The sequence below is a fragment of the Castor canadensis genome, chromosome 6 (genome assembly GCF_047511655.1).
Source record: "Castor canadensis chromosome 6, mCasCan1.hap1v2, whole genome shotgun sequence".
In the NCBI taxonomy this organism is placed as follows: Eukaryota; Metazoa; Chordata; class Mammalia; order Rodentia; family Castoridae; genus Castor; species Castor canadensis.
This window is the reverse complement of record NC_133391.1, coordinates 37,779,107-37,804,039: the sequence shown is the minus strand read 5'-3', so window position 1 is coordinate 37,804,039 and position 24,933 is coordinate 37,779,107. Positions and strand designations below refer to the sequence as shown.

Genomic DNA, 24,933 nt, shown 5'->3' with positions numbered 1-24,933 from the left:
CAGCCCTGGGGCTGCAGTTTCTCAGCATCTTTTCTTGCCCTCAAGGGCTCCACTCTCCTTGCTGCCTTGTTTGGCATCCTGTGCTGATGAGGAAACTCTAAACTCTAGTTGATTAGTCTGCCTCCTAAGACAGGAAGTCCAGGCAAATGGTCCTTTCCCTTGGAGCAAAGACTCAGGTTATGAAACCTGAGTCAGGATAACTCAGAAATCTAGAGCCACTGACTGATGTAACTGAATGTTTCTCTGTCTCCTGTATACCCCACAGAACACCTAGGGATACTATGGGTATCTAAATCAGTGACTGCTAGGCGAAAGGAGGGAGATCACATAAAGAAGGAGGAGTGGAAAGGGAGAGGTAAGTTGAAAAGTAACCACACATTCACAACTTAACCAAGAGTTGAGACTGCTTTGGCCTCTTCATTTACCCTTAGACTTCAGAAACTAAGATTCTACCCCCTAACAAGCATGGAAATCAATTGAAAGAAGAAGAAAATAATCAAACGTTTTTTATAAAGAGAAGCTGCTTTGAAAATTGAAATTCTGATTTTTTTCCTTCCTTTTCAGCAAAAATGGGCTAATTGGTTCCATCATGCACCAGCCATCTGGCCACAATGGAAAAGCTTTCTTCTTCAGGACCTATATTCTCTCCTCACTGTTCTAGACCTAGAGAGAGAGAGAGAGACTCAAGCCTGTGTTCTATTACTCTCAGAATGGAGACCAGGGAGAAGAGAAGAAATCTCCAAGGACATTTTCCTTGATCCCCTCTCCACCCTCAAAGAAAAGCAGAGGATCAAATCAAACAAAGCAGAGGCTAATCTGCTTTTAATCTCCAGGCCTATCTCCCCTCCATATCACCAGGTACTTCATACCTCTTACTTAGAACTCTAGCACCCATAGAAAATACCCAGCATGGACCACACCTCCATACAGCCTTATATAACCAGTCCCAGCATCATTGCTCCTCTGCATCCAGAGGCATTGTGGCTCAGAAACATAACTCAGGCCCCAATATGAGGGCCCCCAGAACACACGCACACATTGTCCAAAACCCAAGACCTAACATTTAGCTTCAGAAACACAAAACAACAGCCAAAGCATAAGAGTTTACGATCTGCCTCCCATAGAGAGTCTCATTAAATCTGCAAGTGTGGCTGGGTGGCAGGGACCACAGCTCCACTCCCTGCAGGCCAAACTAAAAGGAAACTTTCGTCCTCTGGGACAGGTACTTAGAGGAATGGTGCTGTACTCCTGAAAATTCATTTGGTTTTGATTCCCCCCAGAACATGGCCCAATCTGCCCGGCATTCCACTTTCATCCTTGCACCACAGCCGGACGTAAATCTAAACCAGAGCCCCCAGACGGGGCATTTAACAGAGACTATATTTACCCATCACCAAATTGTCTTGACGTGTGCTTAATTACTTAAATGCCTTTAATCCCAAGCCTTTTCTTCTAACAAAATGTAAACCAGTTCAGTTGGATGAATGATAAACCAGATGTTTACAACATACCACATGGTCGGCTCTGGTCAAAATAATTAAGACATCGTCTCCTGAGTGGGAGGGGAGATGCCCAAAGCATACATTTGTTTAAATGCTCTGACACCAAAATGTCCATGAAAATGTAGCTCCATCAATCTGTAATTTTCTGACCATGGAAAAGCAATAACAACTTCCACATGAAGGGGCAAGAAAGGTGTTTGCCCTTCTCTCATATGGTCAAGAAGGCTTGGATTTCTCTCCATGGTAAAACATACTTTAGAGACATTTGATGAGGGAGTAAACTTCCAGGGCCCTGACAGCTAACCTCAGGAAACGTGACATTGATTAAGGAGACACCGTGGGCCTAGACTAAGTTTATGATCGCTCACACACTTCCACCACCAGGCAGAACCCAATGTGCAAATATTTTTCATCTCTGAACATTGTGTGCATTAGCCCATAATCCCTCACTGCTAAGAGTGAGAAGTGAGAGCTGAAGCTGTCCCTTCTGAAGGTTTTGGAGGAAACCTAGAAAGTTAACAGATAGGACATCAGCAAACACCAGTCCACACATACTTTTTTCACTGTCCCTGTTCTTGCTTTGTCTTTTTATTCTAATAAAGAGGAAGAAGAGAAAAAGGAAGGGGAGGAAAGGAGAGGAGAAGAGAAAGGAGGACAGAAAAGCAAAAGGAAGGGAAGGCAAGACAGGCAAGGCAAGACAAGGCAAAAGGAAAGGGTCCAAAAGTTCTAGTTTCTAGTGGCTAGAACATTAAAAGGGACTACATGCTGAATGTTCATATAATAAATTTTAGTAAGATAACAAAAATAGACCCTTTACAGACAGCCTTGGTCATCCTTGCATATTTCAAAAACCAATGATCAAATCCCCAGGAGACAGAGTCCTTCGTAACATTCTCCATGTTCCTGAATGTAAGCAGATCAAGAAGCCTGTGTCCAACCTCTCTGCATGTTTATCTTTCTAGTTTTCTTTAGATAACTTTAGAGTTCCTAAGAATCAGCTGAGTAGACTGTTAAAAATGCAAATCTTGGAATCTTGCCTCCAGCGATCTGATTCAGCACATCTGGCATGAGGTCTTGCAGCCAGTGTTGTACAGGTGACTTTGACGGCAACTGAGCCCAGTTCCACCTGGGCAATATTGCCCATAGTCATGTTGCAAAGGGTTGAGCTAAGACTACAAGCTTTTCTTTCAACCATCTTTGCCAACTAATCTGAATCCTTGTTGTCACTGTAAATTGTCCACTGCCATCTTCTCCGAGGTCACAAACGTCCAGCAACCCCAGGTCCTGTCCAGAGCCCTCGTTAGTCTGTGCTCTTACAGGGAAGTGAGTTGCCTCTCTGGCCACCTGGGCTTCTCTGTAAAGGAGATCATATGGCTCCTTTGAATCACAGAGCCTAAGAAAAATCAGGGCCAGAAAGGTGCTTTAGGAACACTAAGGAGCCTCATTGTCTGATGAGGAGGGAGAAAAAGGTCCAGAGAAAGAGGATGTGAAAAGTTTCTCTGCTGTTCATTCCAAAGCTGGAACTAGAACCCACTTCTCTAGCCTTCTCAGGTGTATGTCCACCATCCGTTTCCCTCCTAGTAAACTCTCTGCCCTTTCCCATCTGACACAAGTGAACTATCAAGGTCATGATTTCCTCCTGCATTCAGCAGCTCAGAGGGAGGAAAGAGAGCAATTAGACACTTGGCCTCGTGTGCAAATAGCCACAGGCACAAGGGCACTGCTCTATCCAGTTACTTCCTTCCATAATCCAGGGGCCCCTCTCTCCTCTTTACCGAAGGATGGTGAGAGTTGTGCTACAGTGCCTGGACCTTCAAAAATGGTCTCTATGTCCTGCCTTGAATTATCCGAATTTAAGTGTGCCATTTGTTCCCTGGCTCCCTAACTGGCTTTCTAGAATTGGTACCATCAGGTCCTGTCTTACTTCCTTTCCCTGCATGCATCTTCCATACCAGACAGCCACATGGCTCACTCTCCTTTCTCACATATTGCTCATCTGGAATATGATTACCCTGTTTTAAATATGCCCCTTCTCCAGCTTCATCATCACCCCCTTTCCTTGCTTATTTTCCCTCATAACACATTTTCCTATGTGGCATTCTATCCATCTTACTCATTTATTCATTTAATTTCTGTCTCCCATCACCAGAATATAAGCTCCATAAGGGCAAGGATTTGTAACTGTTTAACTCATTACTATTCCCTAGTTCTAGAAGATTAATTATATATCATAGGTACTCAAGAAATATTTTATACTGGAAAGAGCTCAGCTTCCACCTCCTCTAGAAAACTTTTCCAAATAACTTCCATTTATCAGTTGATTGACTTACAGAGCACTGGTGAAGAGCCACAAAACCTGGACTCTAAATCTGGCTCTAAATCTTTTATGGAGAATGCCAGTCCTTCTCTCTCTTGTGAATTTTGTTAGCATCTACTGAACCTACTTTGCATAGCAGTTTAGGATAAGATGAGATAAAGAATATGAAAGTGCTTTGAAAATATAACTATCCACATGCAATGAGTCTGTATTTTTGTTGCAATAATACCTTATTTCTAAAGAGATTGCTTACCTAGCTATCTTGGCTCTCACCACAGAACACCCAGAAGCCAAAAACAAGTCTATAGACAGCTAATATAGATCTTGTAAAACCTGATCTCCCTGATAACATGTGCCACATCCACAACAGGATCCTTCTGCAAACCCTGCCCTAATTGCTCTTTACCTAGAATCCAAATAAGCTTATTTTTCTTTCTTCCCAACTGCAAAGCAAAGCTGAAGTAGCAAAGCTTGGGGAAGAAGACTACCAAAGTCAAGAACTCAAGAACTCAAAGCCACACACTAACACTACTTTGATCATCCTCAAGGAAACAAAAAATACTTATGTTCTTAATGACAATCCTGAGTCATCCAGAAAACCTTACATACACATTTATGTAGACAATACATGCAGATATGCTCCACTAAGAGAAGCAGGGGCAAATGTGATAGGTTTTGGAACGATGTCTATGCCCCAAGATGTTGCTATCAGCAGAGAAAGCTACAACAGTGACCATACTCCCCTTTCTATTAGATCAGGGTTAGCTCTAGCTCAATGATACAAGCATTTGTAACTCAACTGTACAAACCCAAGCACCTTATGGATTGAATATTCGCATGCTATTTTTTCCTCCTAGTATTGACATTCTATTTTAATTTGTGTTTTTCCTGGTTCTTATTTATTATTTATATGAGGCCTGTTGTATTGTTTTCCTTGTAAGCCACTTCAGAAATTTTGTGGAGCAAGTCAGAAATACAAATACATCAGTACACACAACTTGTACACAGATGAATGCTTTATAAAATTAAGCATTCAATTTGATAACAATGTATTGTCTACAAGGAAAAAATTAGTGATACCAAACAGTTAGGTACAATGGAAAGGGATAAAAATTTGTAATGACCAGTAAAGGCGATTCCAAGGTCTGAAGATCAATGGAAATACATACGATACCAGGTACAATCCTGTTTTCCCCCTTTTCTCCTCTTCATGAGACAGTGGTGCTCTGGAGCAATTGAAGCCACTTGTGGTCATTTGCACTGCCCCTCCACCTCTCATAAAACAAGAAAGAAGGGCAATAATATCTAAATTCACCCCCTCACTCAAAGTTCCACTGGAAGCCTCACACAGTTATCATATTTCTCATTGTTTCTGACCTGCTAAGGAAGATTGCTAAGTTTGCCAAAGAGCATGGAGAGTACTTGAGTTTCACAGAAAGAAACCAAACCACTTGAAAATATTCTTCCAGGTTCTCCTCTGCTGAGGAGAACCTTATTACAAAGGTAGTGCATGGCTACCCCACAATTAACAGATTTTAAAGACTTGTTCTAACTTCGTTCCCAGTTCATAGCATCTCAAAGTTAGTAACCAACTTCTGACAACTCTAACTCCACATGTGACCCTGGACAAGTCACCTATCCTCTTTGGGCCCATTTGCAATTGAAGATGATAATTCCTGACATACCATTTTCCCTAGGAGCTGTGAAACTAATGTTAGATAATTTTTGTTGATGCTTAGAGACAACATGGAAGTTAATTGCTTCCTTATCTGTGTTCCCATTGCACTGTGAATGTGACGCTTATAGCACCTGCCACATTATCTCATAATTATCTGTTTACATGTCTGTCTATGTGGCTTCACTAAGAGCCCTTCCAGGATAGCAAATAGGTCAAATTCATCTTGACATCCTTCAGCTTCTGTAACATCATTTGACACATAGCAGGTGCTCAATAAATGTGTTTTTTTTTAATGTCTGAAAGGAAAGACAAATTTTTGAGCATTACTTAACAACAACAAAATCCTAATGTGGTTTGACTTTGAGACATCATTCACATAACAAAATCTTAGATTCTCAAAGGAAAAACAGAGCAAAACAAAACCATCAGAATTAAAGCAAAGGCTTTCAACAATCTTAGAGATTATCTCCAAATTTAACTAGTTCTAATGGACTTCCCAGTTTATAAAACAAACTAAAAGTTGCCTATTCAATATTTACAAAACTCTGCAAGATATATATTATTATATTATAGATATTATTATCTCCATTCTACATAAAAGGAAACTGAGTTGTAGAGAGGTTAAGTCACTTGTCTATGAACATGCATAGTCAGTAACTTACCAGCAACTGCTGAGGGATTAGCAAGCTTGGAATTTTTTTATTCATTCACAAAATCAAATCAACAGAGTAGAATGGGCAAGGAAGACAACTGGGTGCAGTGGGGCATAAAAGATGAATCAGACATATCTCCAGGACTCACTGTCTTGGCAGTGAAAACCATGGATGCAGATAATAAGGGAGAAAGAAATTGGGCAGGATAGGTGTTTCAGGAGAGGACATTGGGAGAGAATTGGTGGCCCAGTGATTTAATTTGGGTATGAGCATTGGTGGGATTGAGGATGTTCAGTCAAAGGGAATAGCATGAGCAAAAATGGAGAGGACAATGGTCACATCAACAGGAAGAGAAGTAACAGGGAGGGAAGGAAGAAGGGAGGGAAAGAGAGGAGAAGAAGGAGAAAGGTAAGAGGAGAAGGAGGAAGAGAAGAAGAAAAAGAAATATGAGAGGAGGAAACAGGGAGGGAAGGAGAGGGGAGAGGAGAGGCCAAAGGAACATGGAGAAAACATATAAAATGTGGAAGAGAATCAAAGAAAGTCCATGAAGTAGAAACAACAACAGCAGTTTAGAAGCTTTGCAGCACCTTCCTGGATATCAATTAATGAAGATGGAGGCTCAGTAGAGAAGATTGGAAGGATGTAGAAAGTAAAGGGAGACAAACACTGAGAAAAGGGCCATGAAATACAGGAAGCAAGAAGTCACCAGTAGAGCTTGGACTACTTTCCTCCAACCCCCCCCCAACCCACATGAGAGTCTCTGCTCTTTTCTTTGCTTTCCTAATAAAACTCTGTCACTTTGCAGCTCAAACAACAAAAAGTCACCAGTAATATCTGAGGGAGCAACTTGTGTCAAACAGGGGAGGGTTAAGGGAATTGAGGAGTGGTCAAAAAGTGAAGATAAATTCAAGAAATTTAACAGTTGCTCTGAGAAAATATAAATATTATCTCAGATCTCTTGACTCCTTCGATTGTCCTTGGGACAAGATGGCTCCTCCCGTGTGCTACAGGGAATTGGGCTGGGTCAACTGTCTTACACACTGATTCAGGATTGCCTCATCAACACCATGCATGGCACAATTAACCTGGCATAGAAGATTCAATTTTTTTTAAATTGGAGAGTTATCTGGAAATTTGTAGCAAGATGAACACATCAAAGCAAACATGAGCATACATGATTGCCCCCTTGAGATGTTAAGAATTTTTTAAAAATCCTATCACTGTAGGAAACTGTTCCACTTGCTTCTTCAGTGTTGCTCCTTGGTCTTGAGGCAGTTTGTAAGCCATACAATAAGCTCTCAATTGTGAGCTGTTATCATTGCCGTGGTTATTACCATTCTCACCTTGATAGTCTCCTCCATTCACAAGACTTAACTAAGCCCACATTTTCACTTTCACCATCATGACTTCACAATTCATCAGCATTCAGATTGCCTACCTTATCCTGCAAGCTCCCAAATGCTGAAATTCCTGCTCCAAGGGTAGTTTTTGAAATGCCCTCATATTTTAAAAACAAACCACATGGCAAACAAATTCAGCCAGAAATAGTGATGAGGATGCTATGCTCAGAAGAGGCACATTCCCACACTACCATCCCTTGCTGTGTGGTCTTCGACAAGCCATTCACCCTCTCTGGGGGTTAGTTTCTTCATACATTAGGTGAGTAGGTTGAGCTAAAGGACCTCAAAGATTCTTCTCTTAGAAATAAATAAACCAAAACTGGCCATGTGTTAGTTAATGGTGAAAAGCTATTGGAGATTTTGGAGAGAGAGGTAGCTGAATTATCAGGATAACACATAGGGTACAGGTGGTATAAAAAGGAAAGAAAAGCCCAGAGACCAGGAGTGAAAGTCTGGGAGAAGTTTCAGCAGCCTGGAAACAGCCTCAGCCCTGCCAATAATAAGGTGCCCCTTGTTCCTGGGGTCCAGGCAGTGTTTCTCAGACTAAGCTAAAGCAGATCCTCTGGGTGGGGTGTGAGTTTCTTGTGCCCCTGGCGCCTACCAAGGGAGCTGTTGAAAGGGCAGCCCTGGCCCCTTGGCCTCTTAGCACTCGCCTGGGGTGGGGTGGAGACTTCTTACCCATCGTGTTGTTGGCTCGAGAACAGGCTGTGCGCTTCAGGATCTCGTGCACCTAAAAGAGAACGACAGCAGAGCTGTGAATGCGTCATCACCGCCTGTGGGGCAGGCAGGCTTGGAGGCAGCGTCTGGGCCCATTTGGAGGAAGGGGAAGCCAAGCATGTGCTGAGCTCATGGACTGCTTGTCAAACCCATTCAAACTTAACTTTGAGGCAGCAAGGAATTCAAGTCCTCTCACAAACTCCCCTCTTCTGCCCCACCCTGAAAAACAAATCAGTAAGAGACTATAAATCAGCAGCAGGAATAGAAGGAAAGGAAAACACAGAGGCAAGCCCAGAGTACACAGCCTTCTCCATGGGACAATGTGTGCCTCCCACGTGAAGGAGTCTGAGTGAAGACAGTGTTCCCTCTGCAAGATCCTGAGCGCTCAAGCACACCTCCTCCACCAGCCAGGAGTATGTGACCACTGGGAGAGTGCAAGACTGGAGTCAGATGCAGAGGGGTCCTGAGCCCAGCCTCAGAAGATCTGCTTCCTCTCCTATAGTGCCCTCTCAGTAACTGCCTAAGGAGCCCCAAAGCAATGCACGTGAAAGTGCTGGTAAACCGAGGCAGGCTCCCTATGTGTTCATCATTGGTATTTCTCTGTGTTTTTCCCCAGTCCTCAGCCTCCCTAATCAGGGTAGAGCCAACACTTCCTCTGTGACTCTCTGTTGCAGAGCACAGAAATGGACACATGGCACTGCCTGTTCAGTGCATACTGCAGCTAAAAGCCCACATGCCTAACAGGTCTACAGAACTCCCGCACCCACCATGGGACTTTAAGGAATGTTCTCTCTCATGTGGGAGGGAAGGGGTGCTTCCTGAAGAAGAATCCAGAACAGGTGGGTCAGACCAATGTTTGCCACCTACTGAATCCGAAGCCTGAGCAAGGCTCTAAAGAGTCAAGCAAGGAGATCTCCTCTGATCTACTCTGGAACAAACAGCTAGGCTGGTCAGACATCAACAAAGAAGGGAGAACAGGAGCCATTCACAGATGCAAGTGAGACGTTAGACAAAAATCCAAGGCAATGTGGACCCTAGGTGGAAACTCAAGGCTCTTTTCTGCCCTTCTTATGCTGTGGGGTAGACTGAGAAAAGTCGAAGGTGGAAGGAAGAAGCTTTCAGAAGGAGGGATGAATGAGAGACGTGTTACCTTATCATTATTCACACTCCCATATTTGAGCCACAGACCTAGAGGGAGTGGTAAATAAATAACTTCCAGCAGAATGGGGCCCACGAGTGTTTAATTCTGCTTCTAATACAGTGCAGTAATTCAACAGCAATAATAACTAGAAACAGCATTTATATGGCATTGTATTACTTCACAAGCACTTTGCAATTATCAGCTAATCTCCACAATACCCTATAACTTCCCCCACATTTGTAGGGCCCAAGCCATGGTGAGATTTAATTGGGTTGTAATAGCATGGAAGAAAATAGGAAATTCACACCTTTATTCCACAAGAAGAAAAAAGAAATTATATGTCCAGTCTTAGCCCCTTCCCAAAACAATAGGCTGAGGGAACTGAGATGTTTTCTTGCACATCCTGAAGAGTGCAAGACCATTTATCTGTGTGTCTGGGAAATTCCCTGTAGCTTCATCTAGTCCTTCTTATCCTTTCTTATCACCCCTTTGGCTGGGATGTCCTTCTAAGTCTCTAATCCTTATTTCTTCTCCAGTGGAAACTTCACGCTTTGTCCTAAGGATCAATGGAATTTCACATCCAGGTTCCCCCACAAGGGCATAAGTTCTACTGTGTCCTGGGTTTCTCTATCTCTCCTCTACCCATAAGTTTAATAACCTCCAGAATGGTAGAAAATAAACTGATGGGTAAATAGAGATATAAGATGTCTCAGGATGGATCCACAAGGACACAGGTTTGGTTTTGCTTTGTTTTTTAAGAATCAAACATCCTACACAATTCAAAACCTTGATGCAAAAGGCAAAAAGACTACTGAAGAGGAGCTATGGTCATGAGTATTGGCTTTCTGTTGAATGGGCTGGTGGTTTTATTCTTGGACAAGTTGGGCTAACTGGCATTTCCTGCGATATAAATTCTCATGACTTTTGCCATGGGGGTTAAAAGAAGGAAAATGTATGAAGAACACAGTAGCCCAGAAATCAGAAAAACTGTTTCTAATCCTTACTCTGACACTAGCAATCTATATGAAATTTTTTTCCAATGCATTGCTTTTCAGAGCCTCAGTTTTCATAACTGTAAAACAAGGTGGGGTAGCATAGCTGGTTTAAAGTTCCCACCAGCTCTGACATTCCTTGTTTTTTTTTTGTGATTCTAAGAAGAGCTTCAGTGGAAAACACATAACATAGAGACACTCCTCTGAGTGAAGGAACTTGTTTGCTATTTGTTTTGCTACTAGGATGGTGAAGCTCTTGGATACTACACTCAGTTGCTGGGCAGCTACAAGCAAATGACAGATGACGATGAGAAGTTATCAGAGAGGGTAAAGAGATGCCCTGCCACCCAAGCACTCAGTCTTTTCCCAACCCTATCCTAACCCAGCACACTGTTTACTTACGATGCGGCTGCGTGTAGCATTATCAAAGAAGGTGTCCCTTTCCTGGATGTTGTATCTGGAGACACCAAGAAAGCAGACGGTGAATTCATTTCATTGCTTTTGCTCTGGCGACCACTGCCAGCTACACCCCAGAGTAGATCTTCAGAAAACAACATGGCAAAACATGAAAGCACACACACACACTCATTAACACACACAGTATTTATGCCCCTTTTGACCCAGTAATTTTGAAAACTCATCATGGGAAGTTATTACAAGGAAAAATTGAACAGAAGAAAAAATTATAGAAATGAAGATACTCATTACAAAGTTATTTGTTATGAAAATTATGGAGATAAGATGCAGTTCCAAAAGCGATATAAAAGACTATCATTCAGTCATTGACAAAGTTAATAGTTCATAAATAGAAAAAGATTATGCCATGATAGAAAAATATTATACTATGATAAAGTTTCAAAATGAAAGTACATAGGAAATATACTTGTACATGGGCCAAGACAGTAAAAATACAAAAAAAGGAAGTCTAGTTTCAGGGTGTTAGGATTATAACTTCTTTTTTTTCAAAATTTCATTTCACATTATCACTGTCATCTCATCAATTTGATACCAAACTCTTAATTGTGCAAGGCCTGAGTCTGTTCTGAACTTCATACATTTAACTTACACTCAAATAAAAGCGCCTGTCAAGTGTCCCCTGTACTGACATCCCTGTGCTAAGGAAACACAACTCCCAGATCGCCATGGGGCATTTGTGTCTCCAAGTGACAGATGCACAGTAGAACGCAGCACTGGAAAGACAGTCTATAAGAGATCGGAGGAAAGAGAGCAGACTTCTGATTGGGAAGGACAGAATTTTCTCAAAAGAAAGTGCTTATGAAATGACCTGGAAAGACAGCAGAAGTGAAACAAGTAGAGACATGTGGGAAGTGGTTGCTCACAGGCTGCATGGATAAAGGCCCAGGGGAGGGATGCATGGAAGAAGCCAGGGGAGAGAGCAGCAGTCCCCATGCTAGTCCTGGTTCTGCCATTTATGGCTATGTGATCCCTAACTGACACTGGACCTCTGTTTCCTTTCTGTAACGGGATACTTAGGACTGGCGGGTCATCTCAGGGGGAGGGGGTTTGAGGACTCACTAATGGACACACGCAACAGGAAGAGAATTATAATCTATCGTGGCATTGTGGGTGGGGAATACCCTACAATGAACACAGAAACACTGATCTGTTTCTGGCAATCAAGACACTGTCACCTCCTGAAAAAGAAGGAAACTTCCTGTCTTCTCTGTCCTCCATGGCCCTTCCTTGTCCTAAATCAGTCAATTCTTATCACTCCTGACAGTTACATATCTCTCCCTTAGCTCCAAGAATAAAAATGCTGGCTCACTGCTGCAACCCTCACTTCCCAGCCATGGCTCCCCCTTCCATATGTCTTCTAAATCTTCACTCCTGTAGAAAGATTTGATTCAATCTCCCTGGGTAGAGAGGGGGAGTCTCCTCAGAGTCGAAGAGTGTGAAAAGGCAGTGGGAATACAGAAACCCAGAAGCTTCGTTCACCTTCTCTCTGGTGTATCATATCCTGTACCATTAGACAGAGAACTGTGCAGGGGAGTTTCTCCACAGGAGGTAAACAGGTGTCTGATCAACTCTCCTTCTCTCTGAGCTCCACAGTCTATAACTGGCTGCTCCCTGGCTCTCCACCCAACATGCACAGTGGTCAAATGGCAGGTGTTCCCCTGGACAAACACCCATGGCTGTTTGGGATAACCTGACAAGGGAAGTGAAGTCACAGGCACAAAATTTTTCTACTATGACAGCGTGCTACCACCCCAGGCTCTCAGGCACCAAAGTGCTCACTCTGTGAGCCTCAGGGCTCAAGCACAGATGGTGTTTGATGTTCTTCCCATCCCCTCTCACGAGTCTTCCCCAAGAGCTCCCGTACTCACAGGTACATTTTCTCCCTGGAGAATGGGTAGGAGAGGTTTTTCATCCTGTTATTGCTGTGCTCTGGAACTCTGGGCTGCAGAGGCGAGCTCAGCTTCTGCAGAATTGCATTGAACTTCTTTGCGATGCTGCCTCCTGCTTTGATCTCATACATCTGTGAAAAGCAAAGGCCACAGGTCTGAAAAGGAAGCCACATGCAACACTCAAAGAAGAGTGAATCCACAACCAGAGCTGAATGGGCCACAGATCCCTGGGGGAGAGGAGCACTGTGGAAAAAGAAGGAAACTTGAAGAAACAAGAAGAAGGACCCTTCCCCTTTCTTTCATAAGGAACCCCTCTCAGTTATGTGTACTGATGGAGGCGACCAGTGCAGAGAAACAAGCAGAGTCCAAACTTCCTAGATGACTATATATATTCCCATGTCATATCACCTTAAGATGAACTGCAGGGCTACCATGTGGCAGTCATCATATCTATAATGGACAAATGAATGTGAGACTATTGTATAGAATAATATCAGGTGCTTGAGAAAAGTAACTCCAAAGCTCACAGCAACTCAGCTAGGTGGATAATAGTATTAAGTCTCTAATAGCTTAGGTGAGTCAACAAAGAGGTGGATTTAACCCGTGTCAACCTAATCCAAAGACTACATTCTACAACTACACCATGGGCTCCCATGAGCACCCAGCATCATGTTCTTTGTGTGTTTCTCACAGGACGTGTGTATGTTTGAATGTGTTGACCTTCAAAGTATTAATAATGTAATGAGTACCTCCCTTGAGTAAGGCAGAGATGTAGGACCAAAATAATCATTAATAATTATAGTATGTGTAGTTTTTAACAATGCACAGAGCATTTCTGACTACATCATAGCTTTTATCTTTCTAGTTTACAAATATAGCACTTGAGACAAGGAAGTCAAATTTCTCATAGTAAAACTGAAATAAATTAGTGGTGGCCATAAATTTTTGACACAGATTCTTGTTTCAAGATGTAGTATCTCTATCCCCACCCCCACTCCCAAATGTGTGGGTTGTGTGACCACTGGACCTGTAGACTACAGAGAAAGGATACTATTCCATTTCCATCCTTGAAGATCAGCAGCTTCTCCCTTGGTCCCTTGAAGCCCAGAGAAGTCCTGGGAGCGCTCAGAGAGGAAAAGTCCATTAGCTGAGCCCATCTTTCAGCTGCCCTGATAAGGAGCAGGCATGGATGGGAAGCCTCTTGAACCCTGGACCACCAAGTGATCCTAGTTGACAACATGTGGCACAAATAATTCTCTAGCCCACCCACTTCTCTCAAATTCCTGACCAAAAGGCCAGAGATAAAACCCAATGACTATGAAACTTCTAAAGTTGGGTTGGTTTGTCATGCAGCAATAGATAAGCAGGAAAGACAAGTTCTTCTGACTTGAAAGCCCATTTTTTTCTCTGATGTCCTCAAATTGCTATAATCTAAAAGGACAGAAAGACATGTATAAGTACAAGGTACTTATGAGAAAAATGCCCCCTAAGATATGCAAAGTGCTTTTGGAGGGAGGGCAAAGAAAGGAGGCAGCACAGCCAGTAATGGAATCAGAAAATTATTTCACAGAGGGAGAAGCATTTCAGCTGGATTTAACTGGCAAGTGGTCCCTTTTGATCATTTTGTTCTTTAATAAAATAATAATAAGGAGAAAAGGAGAGAAAAGAACCTTGTCAATCTAATAGATGAAGTATAACCAGTTTATTTATTTCTTCTAAGCACTTTTCTATGCATTTTGATTTAGTTTCAATTAGAAAATTAACACAGTTCTGATAAACAAATAAGCCAAAGTCACAGGAGAATATTAACTAAATATTAAGAGTTTCCTTTCACTTTCAATCCAATCCCACCATCCTCTCTAAAGGAAACTGGTAATAGTACATATATGCATACATATATTTAATACATGTAACTGGTTCCTTTATTAACAACCATGACCATACTTTACATATTGTTCTACAATTTTCTTTTCTCACTTAGTAATACATTGCATATGTCTTATCTTTCCAAGTCAACCCATGTTAGAGCTACCTTAATGGGTGTTTAATATTACATGGCAAGAGTAAATCAGATGTACTGATCCGTCTCACCAGTGACAGGCACTTATTTTATTTTCTACACATGTTTTGTCTTGCTTTGATCATACTTCTATTAATATTAATATTACACTGTAAATACTTTTAACAAATAAAGTTTCAACAGATATAAGTAAAGGCATTCCAGTCAAACAGAAAAGTTGGAAATTTCAAATTGGGTTTAAGGAGAGTTAAATGGGCTTGCTATAGTTTGAACCTAATTGTCCCTCAAAGGTCCATATAAGCTTAGTCTCCAGGGTAGCACTATTTGGAGGTGGTTGTACCTTTAAGAAGTAGAGCCTAGTGTATGTAATTGGGGGCATGCTCTTGAAACAGGATTATGGGACCCCACCTTGCCATTCTCTCTCTCTCTCTCTCTCTCTCTCTCTCTCTCTCTCTCTCTCTCTCTCTCTCTCTCTCTCTCCACCTTTCCTGGATTGAGATGTGAGCACTCACCCTAACAAAAATTCCTGCCATAATATACCACCATCACCAGAGGCTCAAACCTATGTGGCCACAGGATCTTGAACTTGAACCTCCAGGACCATGACCAAAAACTTCTCCTGTGTCAAGCCTATGTTAAGCATTTTCTTTAGTGATGGAAAACTGATGAGCATCCTATAGTTTATCTGACATCCATATCTGCCCACCTCCACACCAGTTCCATAGTAATATTTCTGAAGCATCATTTGGTCATGTTGCCTCCTTGTTAAAAAGATCTCAACAGTTACCCATCGCTCTTTGGATAAAGATCAAAACTCTTAACACAGCCCATGGGTATCTACATAAGTCCCCACATTTTTCTGACCTCACAGTTCTTTGCTCCCAGCACCCAGAACTGGCCTTCTTTTCAGATCTTTTCGCATGCTGAGCCCTCACAGGCTTCATCTCTCCCTGCCTCTTCATCAACTCTGTTCATACTTGAGGCCTCGCTCAATGGTTACTTCCTAGGGAAAGGCTTTCCTGGCCTCTAGACAAGGTCAAGTCCCACCTTCACAGTATTACATGCTCCCTCTCCTTCACAGCATTTATCATGTAGTATTTTTACATTTGAATGATTAGTTAAAATCATTTACATTTGAATGGTTAGTGTCTACCTGTCCCCAACAAACCAAATCTCCATGAGGTCAGGATACTGTCCAAACTGCTCCCTAGCTTTCAGTGAATGAATGAATGATAAATATCTGAAAAACCAACCTTGGCCACAGCAATTCCTGCCACCAAAGGAGGCCAGCCTGGGATATAAATAGCATAAAACTGATCTTGGTAGACACAAACCAATCTGAAAAATAAAACCAAAGCCTAAAGCTTCTGGCTGGTCAAAGGCTCCCTTCCTGTCCCCACCAGGTGCAGGTTGGTTGGTGCAGATTTATAACCCAGCAATCGTCCCAGTCCCTTGTTCTGTCAGATTAGCTGGGAATTTCCAAGTAGTTCCTGAGCCTCATCTTGGCAATGGATTTGGTAGCTCTCACCTAAAGAAATGCACTAAAGGGAGTGGACTCCCATGCTATGTCTTTAGCAAGAACAGAGAAGTTGTCAAGGTGTGGAAGGCCATAGTCCCACCAGAAACTTCATGATAACGTATGTTCCACTGCTGTGAATGAGACCCTATACAAATGTTCCCAGGCTGAAACACCACAGCAGATTTAGGTTGGAAAGAGAGTTCCCTGACTTCAGGAGTTTTATGAGGGATAGAGCCAATCACATGTCCACAATAAAACACAAACAGATGTCCCCCTGGTACAATGCCATGAACATTGGACTTGGGTGGCAAGGGACCTCTTTCTTACCTCCATATCCTTGTATCTGTCATGCTTATTCTTTTTTTACCTAAGTTCTACCTCTCCTTCATCACCAAGACTCAAGGATCAACTATCCCAGGAAACTTTCATTGCCCTCTCACTTCTTGTCGTACTTCCTTGATACCCTGTGCATGAACACCTCCGCTATAAAATTGAGCAGGGTTGCTACTCATAGTAACTTTTCTGTCTCCAATCGTCCTTTATTCATCTGTCTCCCCCAACAGACTGTGGAATTCTGGAGAGCAGACATCCCTCCCTATGTGCCTGGCACTCAATGAGAAAACAATAATGGTTACTGACAGAATGGGCTGGGTCTTAGTCCTAGCTAACACTAATTCCCAGTGTGACTTTGGTTAAGACACTTTTACCCTCTGTTTCTTCACCTCTAAAGAGAATCTGGAAACTTCTATTTCCCACCATGATAAAATAACACAGACCAGATTTACACTCCCTTCTGAGAAAACTCAAAACCCAGACAAAATACATGACAGAATGGGTATCAGACAACAAAGGCCAATGGTCCCTTAGTCATTTGGGAAACAAACTAGGTGTGTCCAGGTCACTGCTTTGAGAGGGGAAAGGGAACTAGGCAGAGCCCTGCAAATTCCCTAAGTGGAGGAGACCAGACTCTAAGTCTAGGGGGACCATGGGAAATAGAACTGATAAGACAGAGTATCTGAGAGGGCAATAGGGTCCATAGAATCCAGAGGACTTTAGAAGGTCCTCCTTGAGTATTTAGCAGTATAGGTATGAATAAACTACTCCAGACTGAGAAAGAACCATCTGGAAAGATTGGGAGTGGGCATCTATTCCCACCAATCAGATGGAAAATCCCCACAATTCATGGGGCACTGGGGGAAGTCAGGTTTACTCAGTAGTGCTGGATAATTAGCCTTAGACTGAGAGCTGCTACATACTCACTTAACAAATCGTAAAAGAGGAAACTGGGTTAAACAGCCTTTAAAGTATTCCCCAAGTTTAATGTGCTATGACTTTAAACATTTGGTGAAAAAGAAATATGCTCTCGTGCACAGACATTTCCAGCCACTTTCTGGAGATCAGATCCTGAGCCTGGTGGCTGACAGTGCCAAATGCTAGAGAAGTACAAGGATGACAATGACCCTGCACCACACAAATGCTTTGCAGTGAGTCTAGTGACCCACAAGCAGGATCTAATGGGATTCCATAAAGACGCTGCAAGGTGGGCCTGCCAGGTAGCATGAGCATCTCTAGCTTATAGATGAGAAAAAAAAGGTTCAGAGGGGCAGAGAATAACCAGAGTCAACAGTAAAATTAGTCCTACAGCCCATGCAGGGCTCTTTCCTTGACCTTAATGCCCTTTGATCTTTGGCAGGATTCCATAGCCTGTCCCTGATAAGGAAGCAGGCTAGAGCTCCCCTTTCAGCCCCCATCAAGCCCAGCATCCCAGGCTCTCCTTTTGCCTTCCATAGGGTCCCAGAAAGGCACCACAGTGCTCTTTATGATTATTAATACAATCAGCAATGGCATCGTTACTACTGTTATTCTTGGACATCAGAGAATTACGAACATCCTCAGAAATGGTGAGACATATGTTAACCAGCTGTCCCCTATTATGCCCTCCTGGGTACACGATACGCCTTTCATGTGCTTAAAATCATAAATAATTTTTCAAGTATGTTGCTCTTATTTTTTATTCCTGGGCTCAAATGTGGTTCTCATAAAAGCTCGCTTTGGCCTCACTGTCACAGTCTAAGGGGTTTACTGAGACTTCTTTTTTTCTAACTTCTTTCTTCCTCCTGTCTCCCTTAGCCTCTCCCCTCCAGAGGGGCACAGCAGTGTGGTCTGAGGGCTGATTGTTTCCTCTCTGCATTAAAATCATATGCTCTCCTGGGATTCAGTGAACCAAGGCTGTAGTGATGTCTGTCTTAGACAGGATATTAAGTCACTATCTCCATCTTACAAATAAAGAAACTCAGGTGGCATAGAAAATCTAACATGCCCAATGTCACACAAACATTAGAGCCAATGACCCTAAAGATCAAGAAAAAGGTGTGGTAACATAAGGTGTAAACACTTAGAGTCTTGATGCTCTCCAAGCCATTCATACTTATGGTGGCCTCCCCGGTAGATGGGAGGAAAGGTCAGCCAAGAAGAATATGAGCCAGGCACCAAGATGGACAGTATGCCCAACTGGAAGCACCCTGTCAATAGGAATAAATTCCGATATCTGCCATTTTCATTTATTATCTGCTGCTCTTTAATTATTTGTGCTTTCTAGTTCATTAAGGTTCAACTGTCATTGTTCACAGCCATTCACTCCTCTTGGGCGGGTATGAGGAATATCTCACGCCCTCTGCTCCTCTTTGATTTCAAAAGGCTCAGACACACAGAGAAGTCCAACAGGATGCAAAGTAGACACAGGCCCTAGGTGGACAAGAGTGGAAGTCTGTGGCGCTAACATGAGGAGCAACTGAAGAAAAGACACAGCAAAACTCATCCAATGTCCCCATCCCCATGTGTGCCGGAGAGACAGGCACACACACTGAACATCTGTCCTCGCTCACTGCCCATGAGCGTGTTTACCCAGGCAAAGGAGTATTAAAGCCACTCACAAATCAAAACGAAAACATCAGGAGCTAAGACCAGCTACAACCTAGAGCCAGAATGGCAACTTTCCATGGGCACAACAAGAAGTTAACCAGCCCCTTCATCCCTACCTGTGCCTTCAGGTAAATTTCCTGTTGGCAGCATTACCAAATGTGAACAGTAATGTATTTGTAAAGTGCACTTTCTCTGTTGTCTAATTCTGTATTCATTTATGACTTTATTTCTGTTGTCAGCATGTCCTCTACACATGAATGGATGTTTGCTGACATCCAAACTTTTTCAATTACGTGACTGACAAGGTCCCTTTGGGGCCATGCCTTTTGCCTCCTCAGTCTCAGCCCCCTCCACCCACACTCTGTGCTGCACCCACCCTGGATCCTCTAAGTTCTTCACATAGGCAGGCGTTTCTGAGGGACCTGAGGACATGTCTTCCTTCTCTGGGAAGGTTCTCATCTGCCTCCTCCCCACCTGCCAAACTCCTGCCTTGCTCTCAGTCCTCAACTCACAGGGCATCTTCTCTCCCCTACCGCCATCTAAATGACTTTCTCCTGGTTGGATTTTCATCATCAACCACTCTTGTTTTGCTGTGGGTGCCTCCCAATTCATCAATAGCCATATAATGAGTCCTCACCACACCAAACCCCCTGCACACTTGTCACCGCTGCATCACTAGCCCTCAGCAAAGTAGTTGGTGCATAATGATACTTAGTAAATTTCACTGGGTGGGAGGATAAGGGATGATGGATGGATGGATGGATGGATAGATGGATGATGGATGGATAGATAGATGGATGTATGATGGATGGATAGATAGATGATGGGTGGAGGGATTGATAAATCAATGGGTCAATGGATTGATGGATGAATGGATAGATTATAAATGCAAACTTCCAAAGGACTACACCTCTTATTCTCAACCTAGCCCCATCACAGGTACAACTAGATTCTTCCTAAAACTTTTTGGCAGCTGATGGAGTTGCTGGAGACCCAAACCAGGGGTGGCTACTAATGGTATGTACACCACCTCTTACCCTTGCAGATAACCTTAGGGGGGGTCACAGTCTTCCTTCCTATTGTACTTAGGTGGAGTCTAAGAATCCACGTCACCAGCAATGATGAAATCCAGTACATGTGAGTTGTTCGGTCACTCACTGTCAACATTTATGTAGGATCTGTTCTATATGAGGCACTGTCCTAAGTGCTGACACAGCACAGCACAACCCCTGCCTTCATGTAGCTTCCATTGCAGTGGGAATATGGACAATAAACAAGAAAACAAAGGCACAGCTCTGTACCAAGTAGTGAAGTGTTGAATGAATGAAGGAATGGAGAGTGGGGAAGGGTGTGTGACTACTTTACATGTGAGATGATCATGGGGGTCTGCTTGATGAAGGGACATTTTAAAAGACCCTAGGGATCAGAGGAGTGATTTCTAAGGGTATCTAGAGAAGGTCCTGCAGGCAAAGGGAACAGTGATCAAAAATGCCCTTGGAGGGAAACAGGCTCGGGTTTGAGGAACAAGGAAGTTGGTGTGGCTGGAGCAAAAAGAGGGAAATGAATTCCTGCACCAGAAGTAGCAGATATGGATTCACTCAGAGCCCCTTACATAGACATTGTCATTCTTGGCTCTTACCTGACCACAAGCCCTTTCATGACCAGGGCAGGAAGCAAGTACATAACAACATCAGGCTTCACCTTGCCCTAGTCATGACATAAATGGAGCTGAAGGTTCCACTCTGATTTTGCATCTAGGCCCCATCCTTGGGGTTCCCCTTAGTGGAGCACTGACAAATGGGTAATGGGTGTGTGGTTGCAAGTGAAGATGCTAACATATAACAGTTGCTGATTTCCATGGTGTAAATATTCCCAATTAGCTAATTCCAAGCTGCCAACCATGTGCCAATCACCTTCCAAAATTCCTGCAAAATTAATATTCAAGTCTTGGGAGCCATCATAAGCCAGCACATCAATAAATGAGCTCTTACTGAGTGAAAATTCTGCCTGTGAGTCCCAAGTGCAGGACACTTATGGCCCCTGCCTGCTTCTCTGCCTCTCTTCCATGCTAGCTCCTCCTCTCAAATATCCATAAGGACAGCCATGGTCAATATGGGCTCCCTCTCTCATGTCTACTACTGGGGAGTGACCACATGTTGCAGGTTCTCAGGACAGTCTGTTGTGCTGGCATAATTATTACTAACATCTCCCTCACTCTCAATACTGCTGTCCTTAGGATAACAAACTCAATGACCATCCTATCTGTACCCTCCATTCTCAAACCCACCAACACTGGGTCCACTGTCTAGTCCCCAGCCATCCCCAGTTAGCATGTGTTACTCCAATTCAGACAGATATGATCTGAATGCTTTAAGAAAGAAAAACACCACTTCTATTTTAGTTATTTTTCCACTGTGAGTCTAAGCACAACAAAGTTTGAATTTACTTCTTATTATATCTTAAGTGTTTTTAACTTCACTGTCCTTGGGCCCTGAGACAGGCTCATCTGCTCACAGACCTGTGATTGGTTTAACCAGGTCCATCTGCATGACCCGTCATGGCCATGTCCCATCATGCTCCTCCCTGGAACCACACAGCACACTTAGCTGCCACCAGTCTTTTTCTCTGATTTTTGAAGATGAGAAGCACAACAGAAAACAAAAGGAATAAAAAAGTCAAAGCATTCTGCACTCTTTTCAGCCTATTTAAATAGTAATCAAAGAGCCAGCACCAAAAACCTCATACAGATATGAAATATAAACCCTACCCTCTCAGTTGCGCCTCTATTAAAAACAAATGTTTGAGAACAGGCAATGACAACAAGAGGAAGGCCCCCACCTACAGCCAGGCAGCCCTATGTAAACAACTACAGTTCTAGTTCATTTAAAAGTTATTGATGATGATAATAAAAAGAATCTGTCCAGGGAGGCATCTCAAAGGCTAAGTAGACAGCAATCCTTCTCCCCATGACCAAGGCTCTGCACAGGCTCCACCTTAAAACTTATGAAGTTTTTCCCAATTTTTACTTTCTGGGTGTTCTAAAGTATCAAAATAGTTCTCAAGAGCAATTAAATCACTACCAGACAAAGAAAAAAGTTGCCAGGTGGTATGGGAGGAAGACAGGGGACAGGGTGACTCCTATTGCTGAATTTTGCAAGGACACCTAACACACCTACTACTATATAAGGGACTCTGTTGAGTCCCAAAATAAGGTCCTGGGAGTGGGAGAGAAAGAATTATTTACCTTCAATGGGCCAATCCAACTAGTGTTTATTGAGCAATTATTATTTATTGAACATAATACTAGGGAACACATAAGGAATACAAAGTATAATTCCTCTTTCCAGGGAATTTATGGTATATGTGGACACACAAGATGAGGGCACATAACACCCTTGAGAAGAACCAATGACTAAGAGAAATATTGACTGTACAATGACCAGGGATCCAGAGGAAGTTGAGATCAGTTCCAACTAAAGGAATAAAGGTGGGTCAATGAGAGCACTAAGATATAGGCTAGTATACAAATGATGAGTCATATTTATTTACTCAGGGGAAAAGTGGGGAAACCATTCTAGAACCCGGGACAAATATTTAAGGCATTTGGGAGGCTCCATCCCAAACAAGAAAAAGGAAAGCACTCTGCTTTTGACAAGAGTCTATAGCCCAGTGTAAGTCCACAGAGAAGCCTGGTCTCTGAACAGAACTCAGAGGTCCAATGACATCACCAGGGTTAGGGATAATGGCAGCTGCAGGTGCACATCTGGCAGCTACAGGCTAAGTGTGCCACCTCACTTACAGTATGGCTCAGGAAGGCAACACACACAGGATATACTCATGCTCAGGTATTTGTACACAGAGTGTGAAAGACCACAAAGCATATCTGTCCTCAGGCCCCTCTTCACATCAATAAGAGGAAGAATAAAATTAACAGATTCACTACTTGACACTTTGTTTACATATCCATCACAGCATTGTAAAGTTATGACAGAAAAAGCTGTCCCTAAGACTGGTAAGTAACTCCCTGAGCTAGTCCATGGCAACAAAAAAGGAAAGTTTACATGTGCTTCCTCTCACAGCCAGGGATTATTTAATCTAGGTTGGAATCTCCCAGAGTGGGTTCAGCAGAGCGTTGGATCCCCCAGGTATAAATGGGAGTTCAACAGGAAAAAGGTGGTAAGAAATTGAACCATTTTCCTTTCTAAAAGAATTCTCAGAATATTTAATTGGTCAGGTAAAATTATATAATTCATGTTTTCTCAGTTTGTTATATCACAGAAACTCTTTTTTGCAAAACCAAAGTATTGTTCTATAGAATATACTTAGGGAAGTGCCATTCTAGATCATACCACCTACCACTTCAACTCCAGTTGTAGATTGTTCAGTAAAGTGAGAGTAAGAACATGGTTTTAGAATCCAACAGATATGATTTTGAGTCCCTGAATCTATCTCCTTCAAGCTGTGAGGCCTTGGGTAAGTTTGTAAACTTCTCTGAGCCTCAGTGTCCTCACCTATAAAATGATGTTAAGGTTAGTAGCTACTTCATATTGTGAGGCTAAAAACAAAATAATGATGGCTGAGCATGGTGGTACATACCTATAATCCCAGCTACTCAAGTGGCTGAGGTAGAAGGATCTCAGTCTGTGGCCTGCCTATACAAAAGCATGACACCCTTCCTTTAAAAAACAAAAAAGAACTAAAAAAGCAAAACGAACTGAAAGTTGTGGCTCTACTAGTAGAACACTTGCTTACCAAGTATTGAGGCCCTAAATCCAATCACTAGACCACCAAAAAAAGCCATAAAATAATATATATATATATGGCTCTAATCAACTGGCCCAAGACATGGTAAGCACTAACTATATCTAAAATTCAATTAAGCTAGTCATCAATATATGAACTGAGACTTATGACAAGTCTTTTAATTTTGTTCAGAGTGGTTTTATAAATTTTTCTCCTCTAAGACAAATGCAAGAATTATGAAATGTAGGGGAGTTTTTAAACATGCTAATTATATCCTTATTTGCAAGTATCTCTTACCATAACAGAAGATTTTTACTTAATCAAATCAATGATTGTCTTTGGAAATGCAAGTATAAGTGGAAAATAGTTAACTGCTGAATTGAATAAGTGGCTTCTCTTGACATTGGCCACACTGGGTCTCCTTCCACCATTTATGCCAAGGTGAGCCTTGCCCAGCCACTCCTGTCTCATCCAAACAGAGACAGAGTGTGAAGAGCTAGCCATGGGCAGCCAAGGTCATGCAGGAAGATCCACACACAAAAGATTCTTCCACAAAACTTCAAATCCAATGGCAAGAAATGGAGAAGTCAATTTCAGGATATCTTAGAAATTGCAAAATGGATTCTTGGGTTGAAGAATGGGCCAACAAGCCTACCAAAGGCCCAGGTTTTGAATTATCTGCTTATTACATCCAGCCCTGAAGAAAGGTGTATTCGTTTCCTAGGGATACCATAACAAATTGCCACAAACAGAATGGCAGAAAAGAACAGAAATTTATTTTCCCACAGTTGTCAAGGCCACAGCTTGAAATCACGGCATCAATGGGGACACTCCCTCTGAACACGCTAGGGGAAAATTCTTCCAGCTTCTTCCAAGCTTCTGATGGCCCCAGGCCTTCCTGGGCTTGGGCTGCATCACTCCAACCTCTGCCTCCTTCTTTACCTTGTCTTCTATGTGCCTCTG

General features: G+C 42.6%; 1 protein-coding gene across 1 annotated transcript in view; it reads right to left on the bottom strand.

Moving 5' to 3' along the window:
- The window catches only part of Ano2 (anoctamin 2), a 313,200-nt gene that overhangs the window by 232,684 nt on the left and 55,583 nt on the right, over positions 1-24,933 (bottom strand). The window contains exons 4-6 of the mRNA XM_074075322.1: positions 12,746-12,897; positions 10,803-10,857; positions 8,229-8,280 (exon numbers count right to left, since the gene is read on the bottom strand). Coding sequence (XP_073931423.1) covers positions 8,229-8,280; positions 10,803-10,857; positions 12,746-12,897 — 259 coding nt within the window. The remainder of the gene's footprint in view (positions 1-8,228; positions 8,281-10,802; positions 10,858-12,745; positions 12,898-24,933) is intronic.